Below are 17,847 nucleotides of genomic sequence, written 5' to 3' on the forward strand. Positions count from 1 at the left end.
ATATCTTACAACAACCACAACTATCATCTGTCAGTTTCTTCCTCCTTTTCTTGTAAAGAAAAAACGCCAGGAAGCAACAAGAAGGTTTTTAACGATTTACAATGTCCCCCCTTGTTAAAAAACTTTCAAGCATACAAAATTCTTAAATATAGAAAAACTCATTATAGGTAAGCCTTTTGTAAGTCTATTAACTTATTGTTCTTTAGAATTAATATACCTTAAATCCAAAATTTCCTTTTCTACATACTCAGAAACAAATCGATACTTTAAATCCATATGCTTTACTCTTTTGTTATTTCCCTGATTTTTAACAAGCGCTAAACACCCTTAGTTACCTTCAAAACTTATTATTTGCTTGACTTCAATATTTAAATCAATTAATAATTTTCTAATAAATAAACTTTCTGTAACACAAGCACATAAAGCTACTAGTTCGGCTTTCGTTGTTGATAAAATCATACAGGTTTGTTTTGTAGTTACCCATGTAACTACATTTCCGAATAATTTTATTGTTTACCCAGTAACTGATTTTAGATCAATTGGGTCAATTCCCCAATAAGAATCTACAAAACTTATTATTTGCTGATCATTTTTTATACAGTATTCCAAACCCACATTTTCAGACCCCTTTAAATAACTCAATACTCTTTTTAAATAAATCCATATTTTATCTGATGCCTTGTCTCGTTATCTAGAATTATAATTAATAGCGAAACATATGGCAGGTCGACTACCTTAATTGTTTCACAGGTTTATTCGTATTATAAAAACTGCATGTTATATTCAATTTTGTATCTATTGGTATAGAAGTAGAATTGCAAGAATCCATACCAAACTTTCTTATGATTTGTTTAATGTATCCTGTCTGACTAATATGTAAAGTACCTTTATCTCTATTATAGTTTATTTCTAAAGCAAGAAAATGTTTAAGTTTACCCTGATCCTTTAATTTAAAACTTTTCTTTAATTGCTTGACAATATAGTTTATAAAACCATTATTAGGACCACATATTATTATATCGTCTATATGAATTCAGAAATAAGTAGCAAAATTATCAGTTCTTGTGATCAAAAATTATTTTTAGACCTTATAAATACGATCTCAAGTAAATAAGAATTAATAATAAATACTATGTTCCAATATTTTGACGATTGTTTCAACCCATAAAATGCTTTATTTAACTTACCTATATAGGTACTTCATTTTTACATTTTACTTCTGCTGACGAATATATAGACTTATTCTTCCAGATTCCATTAAAAAATGCTGACTTTATAGTTGTCGGAAATAGAATAAAAATTGGTTTCTAATAGCCAAGATCACGCCCAATGTCTCGATCGCGACTTAGCCCAACAAAGTACGGTTCATCCTCTCTGTCTTACCATTTTTTAAGGTGTGTAAGGCACTGTATAATCTAATAAAATGTCATTTTTTTACAAAACTCTATATATTCATTTAAAGCATATTCACCCCCCATTGTAATACCTTAATTTAGAAGCCTTTGAAATAAAATTTGATTCTAAAAATCTCAAATATTCCGCACTTAGATTTTTAATTAAAAAAAGCATAGTAAAATTTGAAAAACCATCTTATAAAAGTAACGTAATACTTACACTTACAACCATCAATGGTTTGTGGGATGATTAATCCGCATATATCAGAATATATTATTCTTAAAATTCCATTACTTTTTGTCCTGGTTGAAAAAGGTAAACTTGAAAATTTTGTATAAATGATTGACAAAAATTTACTCCGCCAATATTTATGCCAGAGTACCATTGTTGTTCAACTATTTTAAAATTGATTTTGTATAAACCATCTCGTTTACCTAATCATATTAAAAAACCATTCTTAATTAATTTTACACAATTTTTAAAAATTCTCGTTATCTGAGACATTTCTAATCTTTTTACAGAAAGTAAATTTTTTCGTGGAACTGTGGTACATAGAAAGCATTTTCAATTTTACATTTTACTTGTTGACCATTTACATTGCTGACATTAATATTTCCAACACCAACTGCAGGTAAATAGTTACTAGTTTTTGCTAATGTATATTTATAGGTTTATCCAACCTGTGGCGTACCGAGGGGGGGATTTTGGGGGTTAAACCCCCCCCCCTATGGCATATAAAGTAAAAAATATATAAAGAATAGTGAGAAAATGTAACTTGTCTTTCACAAACAATACAAAAAATCCAAAAGGCTAATTAAATAATTAAATTACCACTTAAAATATGTAGAACATAATAATTATTGTATAAATACACAATACTTAACACACAATAATTAATATTTTTCATTATATTTAGATATAGATACCTAATATTAGGCTTATGACAAAAGTAGACAGAACGAGTCTGTTGCGAGTAGCATGCGCCTACAGGGTTGTATCTGCGGCGACCTTGTGGACTATCACAGGTTGTGTTCCTCTGCATGTGTTAGCAGTAGAAAAGGGACATCTCTAAGAAAGAAGAGAGCATTTGACAACAGCTATAAAAAAAAGAATAAAGGGAAAGATCAATGGAAAGATGGCAAGAAGAGTGAAACAACCAAAAAGATGTTAACCAATGGAACAAGATGCTGATCTTGAGCCTAAGAGACTAGGTACATTGTTTGTTTTAGTTCATAGGTTCAGAAAGACAGATACAGATAAATGCCTATACTGCGAATATTCCGACATTGTTACTCACACAATGCTGGAGTGTAATGGATGTACAGTGGAGAGAAACAGAATGTATAAAAAAATAGGTATGAACCGTGTGACTGTAAGAGAAATGATCGTGAAGATGACGGGAAGTACGAAGGGATGGAATAGTGTTCAAAATTACATCCGAGCAGTCATTAAAAAGAAAGAAGAAGAATAGAATAAAAAATATCGGTTGGTACCGAAGTACATCTAGCCTTCATCGACCTAGAAAAGGCGTATGATACAGTTCCAAAATAGACTATCAGAACCAATAAAAGTAACTAAAGGACTAAAACAAGGATGCAGTATGTCACCCTTACTGTTTAATTTATATATTGAGGCAGCTCTTCAAAATTGGAAAAACCACTGCTAGAGAGTGGGAGTCCCCATAGGAACGTACTGTTCTCCCTGAACTTTGTGGATGACCAAGTCGTCATAGCTCAAGATTCTTATGATCTAGAATTTATGATAAAGCGTCTATACAGAGAATATGTAAAATGGGGGTTACAAGTCAGCATGAAGAAAACAGAGTATTTAGTTATCAATTCAGATGCAAGGTTTGAAGTGTTGATAGACGAGTACGTGGAAATCAAACAAGTGGAAAAATTTAAATATTTGGATGCACTCATTGCTAAGAACGGCTTGGGAGAAACCAAAATTAAACACCTAATTAATCAGGGACGTAAAATTATAGGATGCCTGAACTCCTTGTGATGGGATCGCAACATTTGCAAAAGGAACAAAAAAAGAATAGGGCAAACCATGGTTGAATCAGTTCTTTGTTAGGCCCTGAAGTATGGACAATTAATGCAGACCTGAAGAGAAGATTGTTGACAGTTGAAATGGATTATTTGAGAAGAAGTGCTAGAACATCAAGGCAGGAAAGAAATACCAACGAATCTCTAAGAAATAACATAAATGCTACAAAAACGGTCATTGACAAAATAGAAAGAAGAGCTTCAAAATGGTTTGGACACCTATTGAGAATGCCTAATGAACGCTGGCCGCTGGTAAAAAACTTCACAAATGAAAGCCCTCTGGAGAAAGAAAAATAGGAGACCTCGATTCTAATGAAATGAAGGAATTAGAAGACCGGGACCGGGAGGAGATTGGCAGAGGAGAACGGGAATACGGCGACAGCCGTCTCCAAAATGTATTGTATTTACAAGTTGGATTAATGCCAAACGTCAATAAACTTATTTTAACGTCCAATTGTGGCTTATTCCCATTAAGATAGTAATTACTTTAAAATGCCACAAAATATAACTTTATAACAATAGATAAGATCTAGATAAGAGAGGGAAGTGTTCCAAAAATGTCGTCATCCTTACAGCGGCCACCCTACTTTCGGAGTACGGTACGTGCGACAGTCAACTGCGCACAAGTAAGAGAGGGTGGTTTTAGTTGGTAGGCAGGATAATAGATACCTGAATCTTTGGCACTGCTATCTTTAGCACTTTTAACCAAACTAAAACCCAAATTTTAGGGACTCAAAATGGAGGTAGCATTAAAAAAATTTCAAAACACCGCCCCCCCTTAGACAAATTCTGGGTGCGCCATTGTATCCAACATTACAAAATCTGTAAATATACTTTTATCATTTAGTAAGTGATCCGAAGATCCTTAATCAATTACAAATTCTAAGTTGTGTTCTGTTTTACTATTAATTTTTTTTAACTATTTCAGTTATAAAACATACCTTAGACACTTAATTAGTTATTTCAGTAATCTACGACAGCTTCTGCTGTTGTGTGAAGTTGCTTCTATACATTTCTCTGTTGTGATGTATGTTTCCTACACTCCTGTAACCGTTACCTCTATTTGAAACCATCCTGAGACCATCCTGAAAACCTCCTTGACTTTGAACATTATTAGCTTTATTTATTTGCAAATCTTACAGGTCCTCTTGGATAACTTGTCGATATTCTTGCTCGGCATTCCTTTTTATAATAGCCTTTTTTTCCACACCTATAACAAGATGTGTCAATATTAAAAGCAATTTGTTCAGCATCAGCTACTCAACTTGCTCTTGCACCCAGGCACCTTTTTTTTCTTTACTCAATAACCTTTTTTTTTGCATCTTCATATGACAGTATATAAGATGATAAATTTTAGACTACCTTTACCACTGTTTCATAGAATTTTGGCAAAAGTAACAATAAATTGCATATTATATCTTGGTCTTTAACTTTTACCCCAGTGGCTATTATCTGCATTAGAATTTCCTTAAATTTATTAATAAATCGCTTCAATGACTCACCTTTTTTTAATTTCATGGAGAGCTATTTTTTTTAGGAAAATTTGTCCTGGTAGTTTCTTTTTCTCATATTTTTCTTCTAAACTTTTCCACATATGCTAGGCCTGTTTTTTGTCCCGCAACATCTTTAACTGTGCATTGGAAACATATTGAACAATTATTGATTTCGCTTTATTGTTGTATTTCTAAAATTTTTTCATCTTACTCTCGCTTAAACCTATGTCTGCTTCGCTTTTTACACACTTTAATAGTTCATTTTCTGACAATATTATTTCCATTCGAAACTTCCATAAGTAATTCTCCCCTGTTAGGGCCTCAATGTTATAAATTTTACTGTACATACTGTACATTTGCATTTAACCTGTATCCACTTATTGATACCTTATTATTATTTTTCATCCATAAACTGGGCACATAACCTTTTATTTTTTTTTTTATTATTAATTTGAATATTCAATAAAACCAGATCCTCTCTTACTTTCAGTTTATTTTACTGAATTATTTAGGATTGGAGAAAATACCCTTACTTACATATTTTAAACTACATCTTACAGCAACCAAAACTATCATCTGACAGTTTCTTGTTCATTTTCTTGTAAAGGAAAAAGGACAGGAAGCAATAAGGAGGTTTTTAACGATTTACAACAAAATGCTGTATATGTTGTATATAAAAAGTTTATAGTTTAAAAGTTATTAATAATTTTAAGTCGAGAAATTAAAGATTAAGCCTAACTTTGAGTCTTCGTAACTTTTTAAATAGTATATATTTCTCTAAAAAAATCTCTCAAAAATCTTTTTTTATTGCATAAAAAGCAATAAAAAAATAGCATTTTGGCCTTGCAGAATCAACAAACACACAGCGTGCTGCGCACTTGCCGTCTGCGCACATTCTATTTATCTACTGCTGTTAGAGAAATGTGCACCATGTAAAAAGTAAAAATGTCTACTCAAAGTTTGGCCAAATCTTTGATTTCTCAACTTAAAATTGTTAATAACTTTTAAACTACGAACTTAAAAAAAACATATATATTTATATATATATATATATATATATATATATATATATATATATATATATATATATATATATATATATATCGAGAAAAGGAGTACGACCGTCAATCCAAAATAAACTAAGGTACACTCGAAGAGTGGTGGGTTTTTCGGTCAAGTGGAGAAATAAAAGACAAAGAAGGTGGCTACTTCATCTATTTATTGAAGACGTTTCGCTTTCTGCTCAGAAAGCATCATCAGTTCATCTAAAAAGAACAATATGAAACCAAACATCCATAAAGAAGTTACAACAAAAGTGTGTTACCTTACAAAGACATGTAGCAGTCAATGATGTTAAAAAAAATGAAAAAACTTACGAAACTGGACATTCAGAGTTAACGTTGTATAAAATAATTAATTGAAACTAGGTATAGTTTGCAATTTAACAAAATTAGCACAACAAAAGAACATGTGATAAAAATACATGTATTAAAAAGTTATTATAAAAACTTAAGTAAAAAACATTAAGGTTTATTTTAAAGTGTAAAGAACTAAAAAGATCATACGAATGCACTTCCAACAAATTTATTTAATAAATTAGATTTTAATTTTAACTTTAGGTAACATTATAAGTTATTTAGAATAATAGTAATAAGATAAAATGAAGTTACCAGTCTTTAGCTTACTGAGACTCGCCGATAAATGAATTTACAAGTTTAACACCCACGAAAACACGTAAAAATAGGTGGCCTTGAGGTCAGAGTGACATAAACAGCAAGGCAACCTACCAACTTCTATATATAAGGCGGTATATTCAAAATTTGTGATAAATTTGGTTGACAGCTTGTCGTTAAAAAACCAAACAATGAAAGGAAAAGGTGGTTAAAATCACCACTCACCCCAACAGTGATTGATCTGTCAACAAAGAACAAAGCATGCGAAGTCAATCCAAAATATCATATATTATAATATTATGACGTCACTAGTTAGCCAGCTAACAGGTGAAGATTAATACAACTTCCACAGTCCAAAGGTTCAAACATTTAGGACCGTAATGAGAAAGATTCTATGAATCAATTTCAGTTTAATTTTATCAAACAAGTTTATCAAAAAGAACAATTACTTAATTATGTAAAAGTGATATTGACAAATATTAACAAAATATAAGTTGATAAAACTAAGTTAAGGAAGGAATAATTTATTTTATTTTATTTTTATTTAAATTTATTATATGAAAATGTAATAACAAAACCCCAATGTGGGACAAAATTTAAGTAAACAACATATCAAGCCTAATTCTGTAAAATTAATGCATGATAAATTTGACTCAAATTACTAATGTCGGTTCTCTTATTAAGGGTATTAGGATGTTTTAATATTGAACACATTTCTAAAAACTGTCTTTTTACGAGATTGCGTTCAGTGCCAAGAATTTTAACTTCATTAAAGTTTACTTCGTGCTTAGTGTTGATAGCATGTTGGGCAAGAGCACAAGTATGCTTAGATAAATTAATATCACTGCGGTGAGACGTGAGACGCCCTCTCAGTGATCTCCCTGTCTGACCGATGTAACATGAGTCACACTCAGCACAAGGTATATGATATATTACATTAACTTGTTCCAGAAGGGACAGAGGTGTTTTAGTTTTAGAAAACAAATTCCTGACAGTCTTAGCATTCTTAATAGCAATTTTAACCGCTACGTTGTTATGTTTGTACAGTTTAACGAGTTTCTCAGTAACTTGAGGAAAATAAGGTAATACAACACCCTTACTACAAGTTGGTACAGGAAACCAATGGCCTCTAATAGGTTTCTCAACTACCACTCTTGTCATCCCTTTAAATATAAATTAAACCTTATTAAAGCTTTAAGCTGCAGGCTAAATAGACTGATACATCCGATTAATCGAAGGGAATCCTTTCAATTACTTAAAAATATTCTGATTGAGAATTCCTATCCATCCTCCCTTATTAATAAATACCTTTATACTCAAAGTTATGGTTCTTCTTTAAATGACATACCCAATGGTGACCAACTCAGAACAATATCAAATAATTCAATTAATAACACTGTTCTGCCTAATACTGTACTTGGGAATCAAACTACCCATTACTCATCTTTACCTTATTTTCCTCAAGTTACTGAGAAACTCGTTAAACTGTACAAACATAACAACGTACCGGTTAAAATTGCTATTAAGAATGCTAAGACTGTCAGGAATTTGTTTTCTAAAACTAAAACACCTCTGTCCCTTCTGGAACAAGTTAATGTAATATATCATATACCTTGTGCTGAGTGTGACTCATGTTACATCGGTCAGACAGGGAGATCACTGAGAGGGCGTCTCACGACTCACCGCAGTGATATTAATTTATCTAAGCATACTTGTGCTCTTGTCCAACATGCTATCAACACTAAGCACGAAGTAAACTTTAATGAAGTTAAAATTCTTGGCACTGAACGCAATCTCGTAAAAAGACAGTTTTTAGAAATGTGTTCAATATTAAAACATCCTAATACCCTTAATAAGAGAACCGACATTAGTAATTTGAGTCAAATTTATCATGCATTAATTTTACAGAATTAGGCTTGATATGTTGTTTACTTAAATTTTGTCCCACATTGGGGTTTTGTTATTACATTTTCATATAATAAATTTAAATAAAAATAAAATAAAATAAATTATTCCTTCCTTAACTTAGTTTTATCAACTTATATTTTGTTAATATTTGTCAATATCACTTTTACATAATTAAGTAATTGTTCTTTTTGATAAACTTGTTTGATAAAATTAAACTGAAATTGATTCATAGAATCTTTCTCATTACGGTCCTAAATGTTTGAACCTTTGGACTGTGGAAGTTGTATTAATCTTCACCTGTTAGCTGGCTAACTAGTGACGTCATAATATTATAATATATGATATTTTGGATTGACTTCGCATGCTTTGTTCTTTGTTGACAGATCAATCACTGTTGGGGTGAGTGGTGATTTTAACCACCTTTTCCTTTCATTGTTTGGTTTTTTAACGACAAGCTGTCAACCAAATTTATCACAAATTTTGAATATACCGCCTTATATATAGAAGTTGGTAGGTTGCCTTGCTGTTTATGTCACTCTGACCTCAAGGCCACCTATTTTCACGTGTTTTCGTGGGTGTTAAACTTGTAAATTCATTTATCGGCGAGTCTCAGTAAGCTAAAGACTGGTAACTTCATTTTATCTTATTACTATTATTCTAAATAACTTATAATGTTACCTAAAGTTAAAATTAAAATCTAATTTATTAAATAAATTTGTTGGAAGTGCATTCGTATGATCTTTTTAGTTCTTTACACTTTAAAATAAACCTTAATGTTTTTTACTTAAGTTTTTATAATAACTTTTTAATACATGTATTTTTATCACATGTTCTTTTGCTGTGCTAATTTTGTTAAATTGCAAACTATACCTAGTTTCAATTAATTATTTTATACAACGTTAACTCTGAATGTCCAGTTTCGTAAGTTTTTTCATTTTTTTTAACATCATTGACTGCTACATGTCTTTGTAAGGTAACACACTTTTGTTGTAACTTCTCTATGGATGTTTGGTTTCATATTGTTCTTTTTAGATGAACTGATGATGCTTTCTGAGCAGAAAGCGAAACGTCTTCAATAAATAGATGAAGTAGCCACCTTCTTTGTCTTTTATTTCTCCACTTGACCGAAAAACCCACCACTCTTCGAGTGTACCTTAGTTTATATATATATATATATATATATATATATATATATATATATATATATATATATATATATATATATATATAGCATTTTAATGTATTTTTTACTGTACTTTACTATGGGACTAGTTATAAATGAAAATATTTAAATTTGAAAATTTACTTAATTTATATAAAAATTGTTTATAACAACTGGTAGCACTTTTTGAGATCGGAGACCTACATATTCGTATTCAGAGAAAAATTTTACATAGGATAGAAAAGTTTTTAAACAGTTGTCATGTGGCAGGCGTAGCTAATTTACTAGGTACGTCCTTATTAATCTGGACTTCCTGGTCTAGATATTAGTTTAGATCGCAGCACGGGCACTACCATAAGTAGTCTTTAATCTTTAACACTAAAAACCCAAACCGGAAGGTTACGCAAATGAATGATGTACAATAAACCAATTGGTAGCAGTAAGTCCGATTAAAACAACAAACAGCTTGCAGCACATCAAACGATAGAGTGTTTGAGGCACACAAAATTAACGAGGCCACGTTGCTCAGAGTCGTAACAGATGTGGAACTTGTTCTTCAGATAGTTCCACAAGTACACAAACTAAAGAAAAATTGGGGAGAAAGAAAAAAAAAGTATACAAGATAATAGCTACTAGAGCTAAACCCCAGAAATATTAAATAAACAGAACTAAGGAATTAATGTTAATCTAATTGCCGAAAGGGCGCCACCCAAATTTTTCTTTATAGTTAAAGAAACAGTAGATCAGTGGTCGCCAACCTGTCGATCGCGAGCTACCGGTAGCTCGCGTAGGCAATTCTGGTAGCTCTCAAAACGATTTTAATTTAAAAAATACAAACTGCAAAAATCAGAGAAGCTTCCGAAAACTCCACAAAAAAATCTAATTGTCATAATATTAAACATAAACAGCGGCAACGTTGCGGTGAGCGATCTGCCCCTGACGCCGTCAAGCTAGAATCGGCTATTTATAGAACCGACCAGCCGGACCAGCGCGTTAGTGTTCGAGAACGATCTGGATTGCTTTGAACGGGATAAATACGCACGGCGCGGCGACATTGCGCTTAGTTTAAAACTGAACGCGTAACCAACGTCCAGCGGTTGGGTTAGTAGAGAACAACAAAAATAATATTATGGCAAGCAGTTGTAAGAAGGTAAAGACATACCACTTTCATTCGGAATGGGAAGAACAATACTTTTTTACAGAAGTTAAAGATAAAAATGTGTGTTTGTTATGTAATACTTCGGTGTCCGTTGCTAAAAAAGGAAATATTAAGAGACATCATAAAACTGTACATTCTTATTTTGAAAAATCATTTCCACTACATTCTGCCGCCAGAAAGGAGAAACTGAAACAGTTAATTGGACAACAATCAATATTTTTAAGAACAGTCGACAAAAATAAGGCTGCAATTGAAGCATCGTACCGTGTGTCCCAGATAATTGCACAAAAAAAGAAACCTTATGAAGACGGGGAAATGATAAAACAGGCGTTTTTAGAAGCTGCTGATTCGTTATTTGTCAACTTTAGAAATAAAGACGAGATAGCTTCAGCTATAAAATCTATGCAACTTTCTGCTAATACAGTGACGAGACGTGTAGAGGTAATGAGCAATGATATTTTTTTACAGTTAAGAACTGACTTAGATAACTGTATTTATTTTTCACTTCAACTGGATGAATCAACAGATGTCGTTGACACTGCCCAGATGGTCGTGTTCGTCAGGATGGTTTTTAGTGATTTTACGATTAAAGAAGATCTTTTGAAGTTCATTCCACTGAAAGGACACACTACTGGACAGGAGTTGTTTTCTCATTAAAAAATATTATTTCTTCCGAGAAAATTCCAATATCGAAAATGGTAGGCTTGACAACCGATGACGCTCCAGCTATGGTGGGTTGTGATAAGGGTCTGGTGGCGTTATGTCGTAAAGATGAAACTTTTCCGCAATTTCTGTGTTACCACTGCATTATCCATCAGCAAGCATTATGTGAAAATTTCCTGAAACTAAACAACGTTATGAAACTGGTGGTAAAAATTGTGAACAAGATTAGAGCTCAAGCGTTACAAAGAAGATTATTCAGAACCTTGGCCGATGAAGTTGACTGTCAATACGGGGACCTACTCCTTCACTCTGAAGTCCGATGGTTAAGTAAAGGACGGGTGCTGAAACGTTTTAACCAGGTCGTATCTGGCATAGTTTAATTTTTCAAACAACGCGATGAACCGACTCTGGAACTAGAAAATTCAATCTGGCTTAGAGATTTTGGTTTTCTCGTGGACATTACAGAGAAATTAAACGAACTTAATTTGCAGCTTCAGGGGAGAGACAAAGAACTAGCGGAAATGATTTCTGATATAAAACCATTTATCAAAAAGCTGGAGTTTTGGAAACAAAACCTAATTAACAGCGATTCCAAGTATTTTCCTATTCTTTCAGAAAAAATATCTCAAAATCCATTAGAACCCTATGACAACAAATATCATGTAGAAATAATTTCTACCCTGAAGAGTAACTTTAAAAATCGTTTTAAGGATTTCAATGAAATGGCTTTAGTAGCGCAGTTTGTTGTTTCACCCTTTATGGAAATTGACGAGCGAAGACATCGCTGCAACAGAAATGGAAGTCATTGAGTTTCAAAATGATTTAGCCTTAAAATCGTTAGTCTCAAATACTGAATGTATCTGGCCTATTGTAAGTAAAGACAAATATTCAGTTCTATGCCGTGTTACCTTGAAAGTGAAAGCATTATTCAGTTCAACCTATTTGTGTGAATCTTCTTTTTCCAATATGAAGTTTATTAAGAACAAATATCGAAATCGACTTACAGATGAACATTTGGATAATTGTATTCGAATGGCTGCATCAAATTATACTGCAAACATTAAAAAAATTATCGATGAGTCTGAGTGTCAGCCTTCTCATTTAACGTGCTTTTTTATTTTTCAATGTTTATGTTTATGATAGTGCGTTACTTTTTTGTTGTTATTATTAACTATTTTTAAATCATACGTGGCATGCCGCTGTGGCTGGTTAAGAGTTTGTGTTTATTTTTCAAATACCTTCGTTTGATAGGTAGGAATGAGCTATGAACAAGTACGTACTAGTAATATTAGTTATTTTGTTATTAGTTTATTATTAGTACCTATGTATTATGTATTATCAGTTAAACAGTAAAATAAATACATATAATGATAGATTAACTGTGGATTATTTCATTTACGTTGCGTTACGTGGCTTCCGTGTGGGTAGCTCGCTGTTTATTCCAAAATTAACAAAGTAGCTCAACACATTGAAGAGGTTGGCGACCACTGCAGTAGATTCTTCACTTTAAACTATTACGATTTAAGCCAAATTGCTTTAATAAAACGATATTAAGAAAGATACAGGGTGTTAAAGTGCAAATTAAAATTTTTTTTTTTCGTTATAACTTTCATGTTTGTAAACCTTTATATATAAAAATTTACAACTGGGTACTTTTAAATATGAGAAATTATAATTTGATGCACACTTTGATGTAACTGATATAGGGCGCCACATATGCTACATATGTTGTATAAATTTGCGCTTAACTTTTTTGCTCTTTAAGTTACCTGCATTTGGGACAATAAATATTAAAGATACATTATTTTAACACAAAAAGGTATACTTGTTAATAACTTCAAAACTCAACAGTTTTAGAGATAATCGCATTTTACAAATCAGCTGCATAATTCTGATTTATGGCAATTACTCCAGGCAATGAAGAAAAAATAGACAAAAACATTAATACTTCTGACTTTCAGTGTAAAATACCTTTAACTAAAGTTAATAGTCAACGAAATATTAAATAAAATAAATATATTAGCAGGATAATTAATAATAGGATTTGACAAAATAATAGAATTATAGGATTTTACATCAAACATTTTACGTTTTATGTTAAATTAATATCATAATCAAAACATTTTGTTTACAAACCAAATTAAGAAATAGTTAAACTAAATAATATAACTTTTTTGTCAAAGTAAGTGTTTGATTTGTCCACCATTTTCTCTAATTCATTTGTCAATATATTTCATAGAAGATCGTCTCATATTAAATAACATCATTGATTCTAAATAAACTGCTGCAGTATTTATTACTTCCCATAGTTGGTTACGAATGTTTATAGTTTTCTTATAGACACGTTGTTTTAATGCGCCCCATACAACAAAATCAAGCGGATTAAATTCTGGGATACGTGGTGGCTATAATGTATAATGGATGAATATATTCTTTTGGATACATATCCAAATCTTATGGTATATTATGGAACTACATCTTATATGTCGCAGAAGTTAAATAATGTATTAAACTGTGATGTATCTCGTTCATTGGTAACTTATATACACACGGAATAACCTATCGATGACATTACTTATTTATATGATTACGTTACAGCTTACGAGTAACTATAATTACATCTAGAACAAATGGACTATTATGACTTACTAACGAATTAATATTATGCTGAAATAAATTGCCTGTGTGTTAACTATATTTATAACAATATCGGTTATTAGGCCAACGATGATGTTTTTGTAAAAATGCTGAGTCTTTAAGGTTAGATTTGTAGCAAAAGTATTATGAAACAAGACACATATGCGTCATTCAATACTTGTGCTCTAGTTTTAATTTGTCCTAAAAAAATGAGTAAACAATTTACGTAATGAATAATAAGTATTTTTTTCGAATTTTTTATGAATTAAATACAAACTTTGTATTTTGAGAACGATTTCCGAAGTGAAAATTGAAACGTCAATAAACTTACTTTAACCTTTAATTGTGGCTTATTCTCATTTAAATAGTAATTACTTTAATATACTATATTACTATAATTCTGATTGACCAACTTGAGAATAGTTGTCCCCTCCTCAACTTATTCAGTTAAAGACTATAAAGTGTAAACACATACCAAAAATAGATCACTTTAGAAAGGCACTCTGGCCGAAACAGCTGTTGTGATAATAATTTAAAATAAATTTTGTTGAAAATAAAAGGTTTTAGTGTTTTGTTAAATTAAGTAAATAAATAAAAAATAAATGAAAATTAGTTTCTCGGAAAGAACCGTGTTGAAACTCTGAAACTCGACGTTTCGTCACTTATTTTGGAGCCATTATTAAGAGGAATAGGGTTCCGTTCGAGTTTGGGTTCTCAATCGGCCTACTCCCCTCACTTGTGACGTACCAGTATCCTGTCCTGTAAAAATACAAGAACCGTCAAACGGCACTGAGGTCTCAATCTGCCTACTCCTCAGTATCGAGTGACGACCTAAATGGTGTGATCCTACTCTCATTCTACGTTTACTTGCTTTGCAGCTAGATAACAAATATATGTCATCCAATTTTAATTAAAAATTCTCATCGCTACATTTTAACGTAATAAAACAAGAAAGGAAAAAATTCCTAATACTTTCTATACATATTGTATTAAATTGAAAAAATCTGCTAAAGATATTTTCCACAAGTGCAAGAACACCCACAGTCATGATTAAATTTATTGGCCGAATAGGATGTAACATTAATTTGCTTTGGAAGGTGTTTGGATGTTCGATACCAAGCTCCATTTGTACGGTCCTGTTTCCAGTGTGATTTTGTCTTGATTCGTGGTTTATTATTTGAATAGTTTGATTTTATTTCAATTTCATTTTTTTCTGCTGGTAAAATACAAGTACAACAGGCTTTGCCTTTACATGGAAAATTTTTGTGGTCCTCGTTTCTGTAAAATAAAATTAAAATGGTAAACTATATTTCATATTATTCAAGACTCCCTCAAATACCCAAACAAGTGCAAAAATTTGTATATATATATATATATATATATATATATATATATATATATATATAAAAGAAAGTGCACTCGTAAGTGAATGGGATATTTTCGGTACTAATAAATCATCAAATCCAAATAAATAAATCAGCAAAAACACAGAAACACAGAACGCCGGAAGATTCCCAATTTAAGTAATTTTATATTAATTTTTTTAATTTAACTTTTGAAAACATTGATTGATTCTAAAATCTATCAAAAAATGTAATTGTCAATTTTGAAATGTTATATTAACAACGGCAAGGCTAGGGATCTTGACTGTTATGATCATATCATGCAAAATAAAGTATTTGAGAGCTCGAATGTCAGAACTGACAATCAGCTGGTGATAATATATAATTTAATTTAATTTATATTAAATTAAACGGTCATATTCCTTAAAGATATATATATATATATATATATATATATATATATATATGTATATATATATATATATATATATATATATATATATATATATATATATTGTGACGATTGGGGTTTATAGAAAATAATTTATAAGTTATATACTACATAATATTAGATATAAAAAAGTATTTGATTATTTTAAATAAGTTATATACTAGAGAATTTTATAAAAATATATTTATGTGAGGGCATTTTAAGAAATTAGCATATAATAATTGTAAAAAGTTGTATTTTAGTAATTATAATGTGGTAGATAGATTTAAGTGAGCCATGTGCATAGGCAACCAAAAATACTCTCGAGTGATTGACAGATAGAAATTAATCATAATTGGGAATATAAGTAGGGTTATAATAATATATTGTTTGAAATGTGTATTTTATTAAATTAGAATGTTAAGTTACTAATTTAATTATATATTCTGATCTGAAAAGCCTAAATGTAAACAAAATTATTAATAGAAAAGAATGGAATTCTCTGGATCTCCGGAGATGGCCATGTTTGCGAAATGGTTTGTTCCAGAAAATTCAGACAAGTATTAAATAGAACTAAATAGAACATGATTTCTTATCAGATGGTTCTGGAACATCAAAAAGATATAAATACCCGTGATTTGGATTCAAGATGGAAGTTTTTAGTCAGAAGTCAGGCCAGTTTTATTATGAAAGTTAGTAGTGAAGTAAATTGTTCAGAATTTCAAGAAGTCAGTCAGAAAAGTTTAGTAAGAAATATGAAAGTTAGTTGGAGATAGTCCAATTGTTTAATATAGTGAGTTAAATGAAGATTAAAAATTATGCATATATTTAATGCACATTTATAATTATACACAAATAATTATTGAAGATTATAAAAGTATATTGGAAGAAATTAAATTATATTATGGTTGGAAATTAGTATAAATCAACTTATAATAATTGGATATTGGTATATTGAAAAGAAGAATAAATATAAATGCTGTTTGCTGGTTTGTTTGGTGGTGTATAAATGCTGGTGAAGAAAAATATATCTTAAATTGGTAGAAGCTGATAATTGGAAAAAGAAATTTCACAAAAACAAGGATAACCGAAGTACGAAGACTTTCAGTGGTGATTAGAATATATATAGTGGAAAACAGTTCATTTAGGCATTCAGTGAAAGAAAGGTACAAAATTTTGTTAATATAATTTAGTTAGTGTTATAACAATTTCAATTTTGAAGATAGTTTGTTTAAATTTAACATTGTCTATAGAATTTAATTAGTTTTATAAGAACATCAGTTTAAAGATAGTTTATTTTAAATTTACATTGGCTAGGTTAGATATATATGTGTGTTTCATAATAGTTATAATAAAGATAATTTAAAAAAGTACTTACAAGCTAATTCTTTGAGAACCGCGATAAAAACCCTATATATTATATTATTAAAAATACTCATTGCTCATCATTCAAACAAAAAAACACATCATAACAATTTGGCACCCAACGCGGTGGCTCTCTATTTAAAAGAATTAGTTTGGGAAGATAAGTGCTCTCATATAATTAAATTAATTATCAGTAGAAAGAAAAAAGTATACAGTCTGTCCCAAACCCTTCTTTCAGTGTGTCACTAATTTTGACGTCATATAGGATTTTAAGAATGTCGAGAATTATTGCATGAAATTTTAGTTAAATCTGACAGTTGAAGGTTCGTAATCGGCTAAATGTGAAAAGGTTATTTTTTGAAAATGTGGAGTAAAAACTTTAAGAATTCATTTTTTTTTTAATTTACATATTAGAGGTCCCGTCCTGTATAACAATTTTTTATTGTGCATTATATTGGAGTATATAACGGCAGTTCCAATATAATGCACAATTATTGTCATAATTCCAATTCTATACACTCCAAGGAAAGTGCTTAATTAGCTAGATTTATTTATGTATTTATTATTA

General features: G+C 30.7%; 1 protein-coding gene across 3 annotated transcripts in view; it reads right to left on the bottom strand.

The window, feature by feature from the left end:
• Nucleotides 1-15,031: 15,031 nt before the first annotated feature.
• LOC140434809 (uncharacterized) overlaps nt 15,032-17,847 on the bottom strand; it is a 55,821-nt gene continuing 53,005 nt past the window's right edge. For all 3 annotated transcript variants that reach the window (XM_072523341.1, XM_072523340.1, XM_072523339.1), the window contains exon 9: nt 15,032-15,419. In XM_072523341.1, the coding sequence (XP_072379442.1) occupies nt 15,149-15,419 (271 nt within the window). In that variant the 3' untranslated portion in view covers nt 15,032-15,148. The remainder of the gene's footprint in view (nt 15,420-17,847) is intronic.

Source organism: Diabrotica undecimpunctata, chromosome 2 (genome assembly GCF_040954645.1).
Source record: "Diabrotica undecimpunctata isolate CICGRU chromosome 2, icDiaUnde3, whole genome shotgun sequence".
Lineage (NCBI taxonomy): Eukaryota > Metazoa > Arthropoda > Insecta > Coleoptera > Chrysomelidae > Diabrotica > Diabrotica undecimpunctata.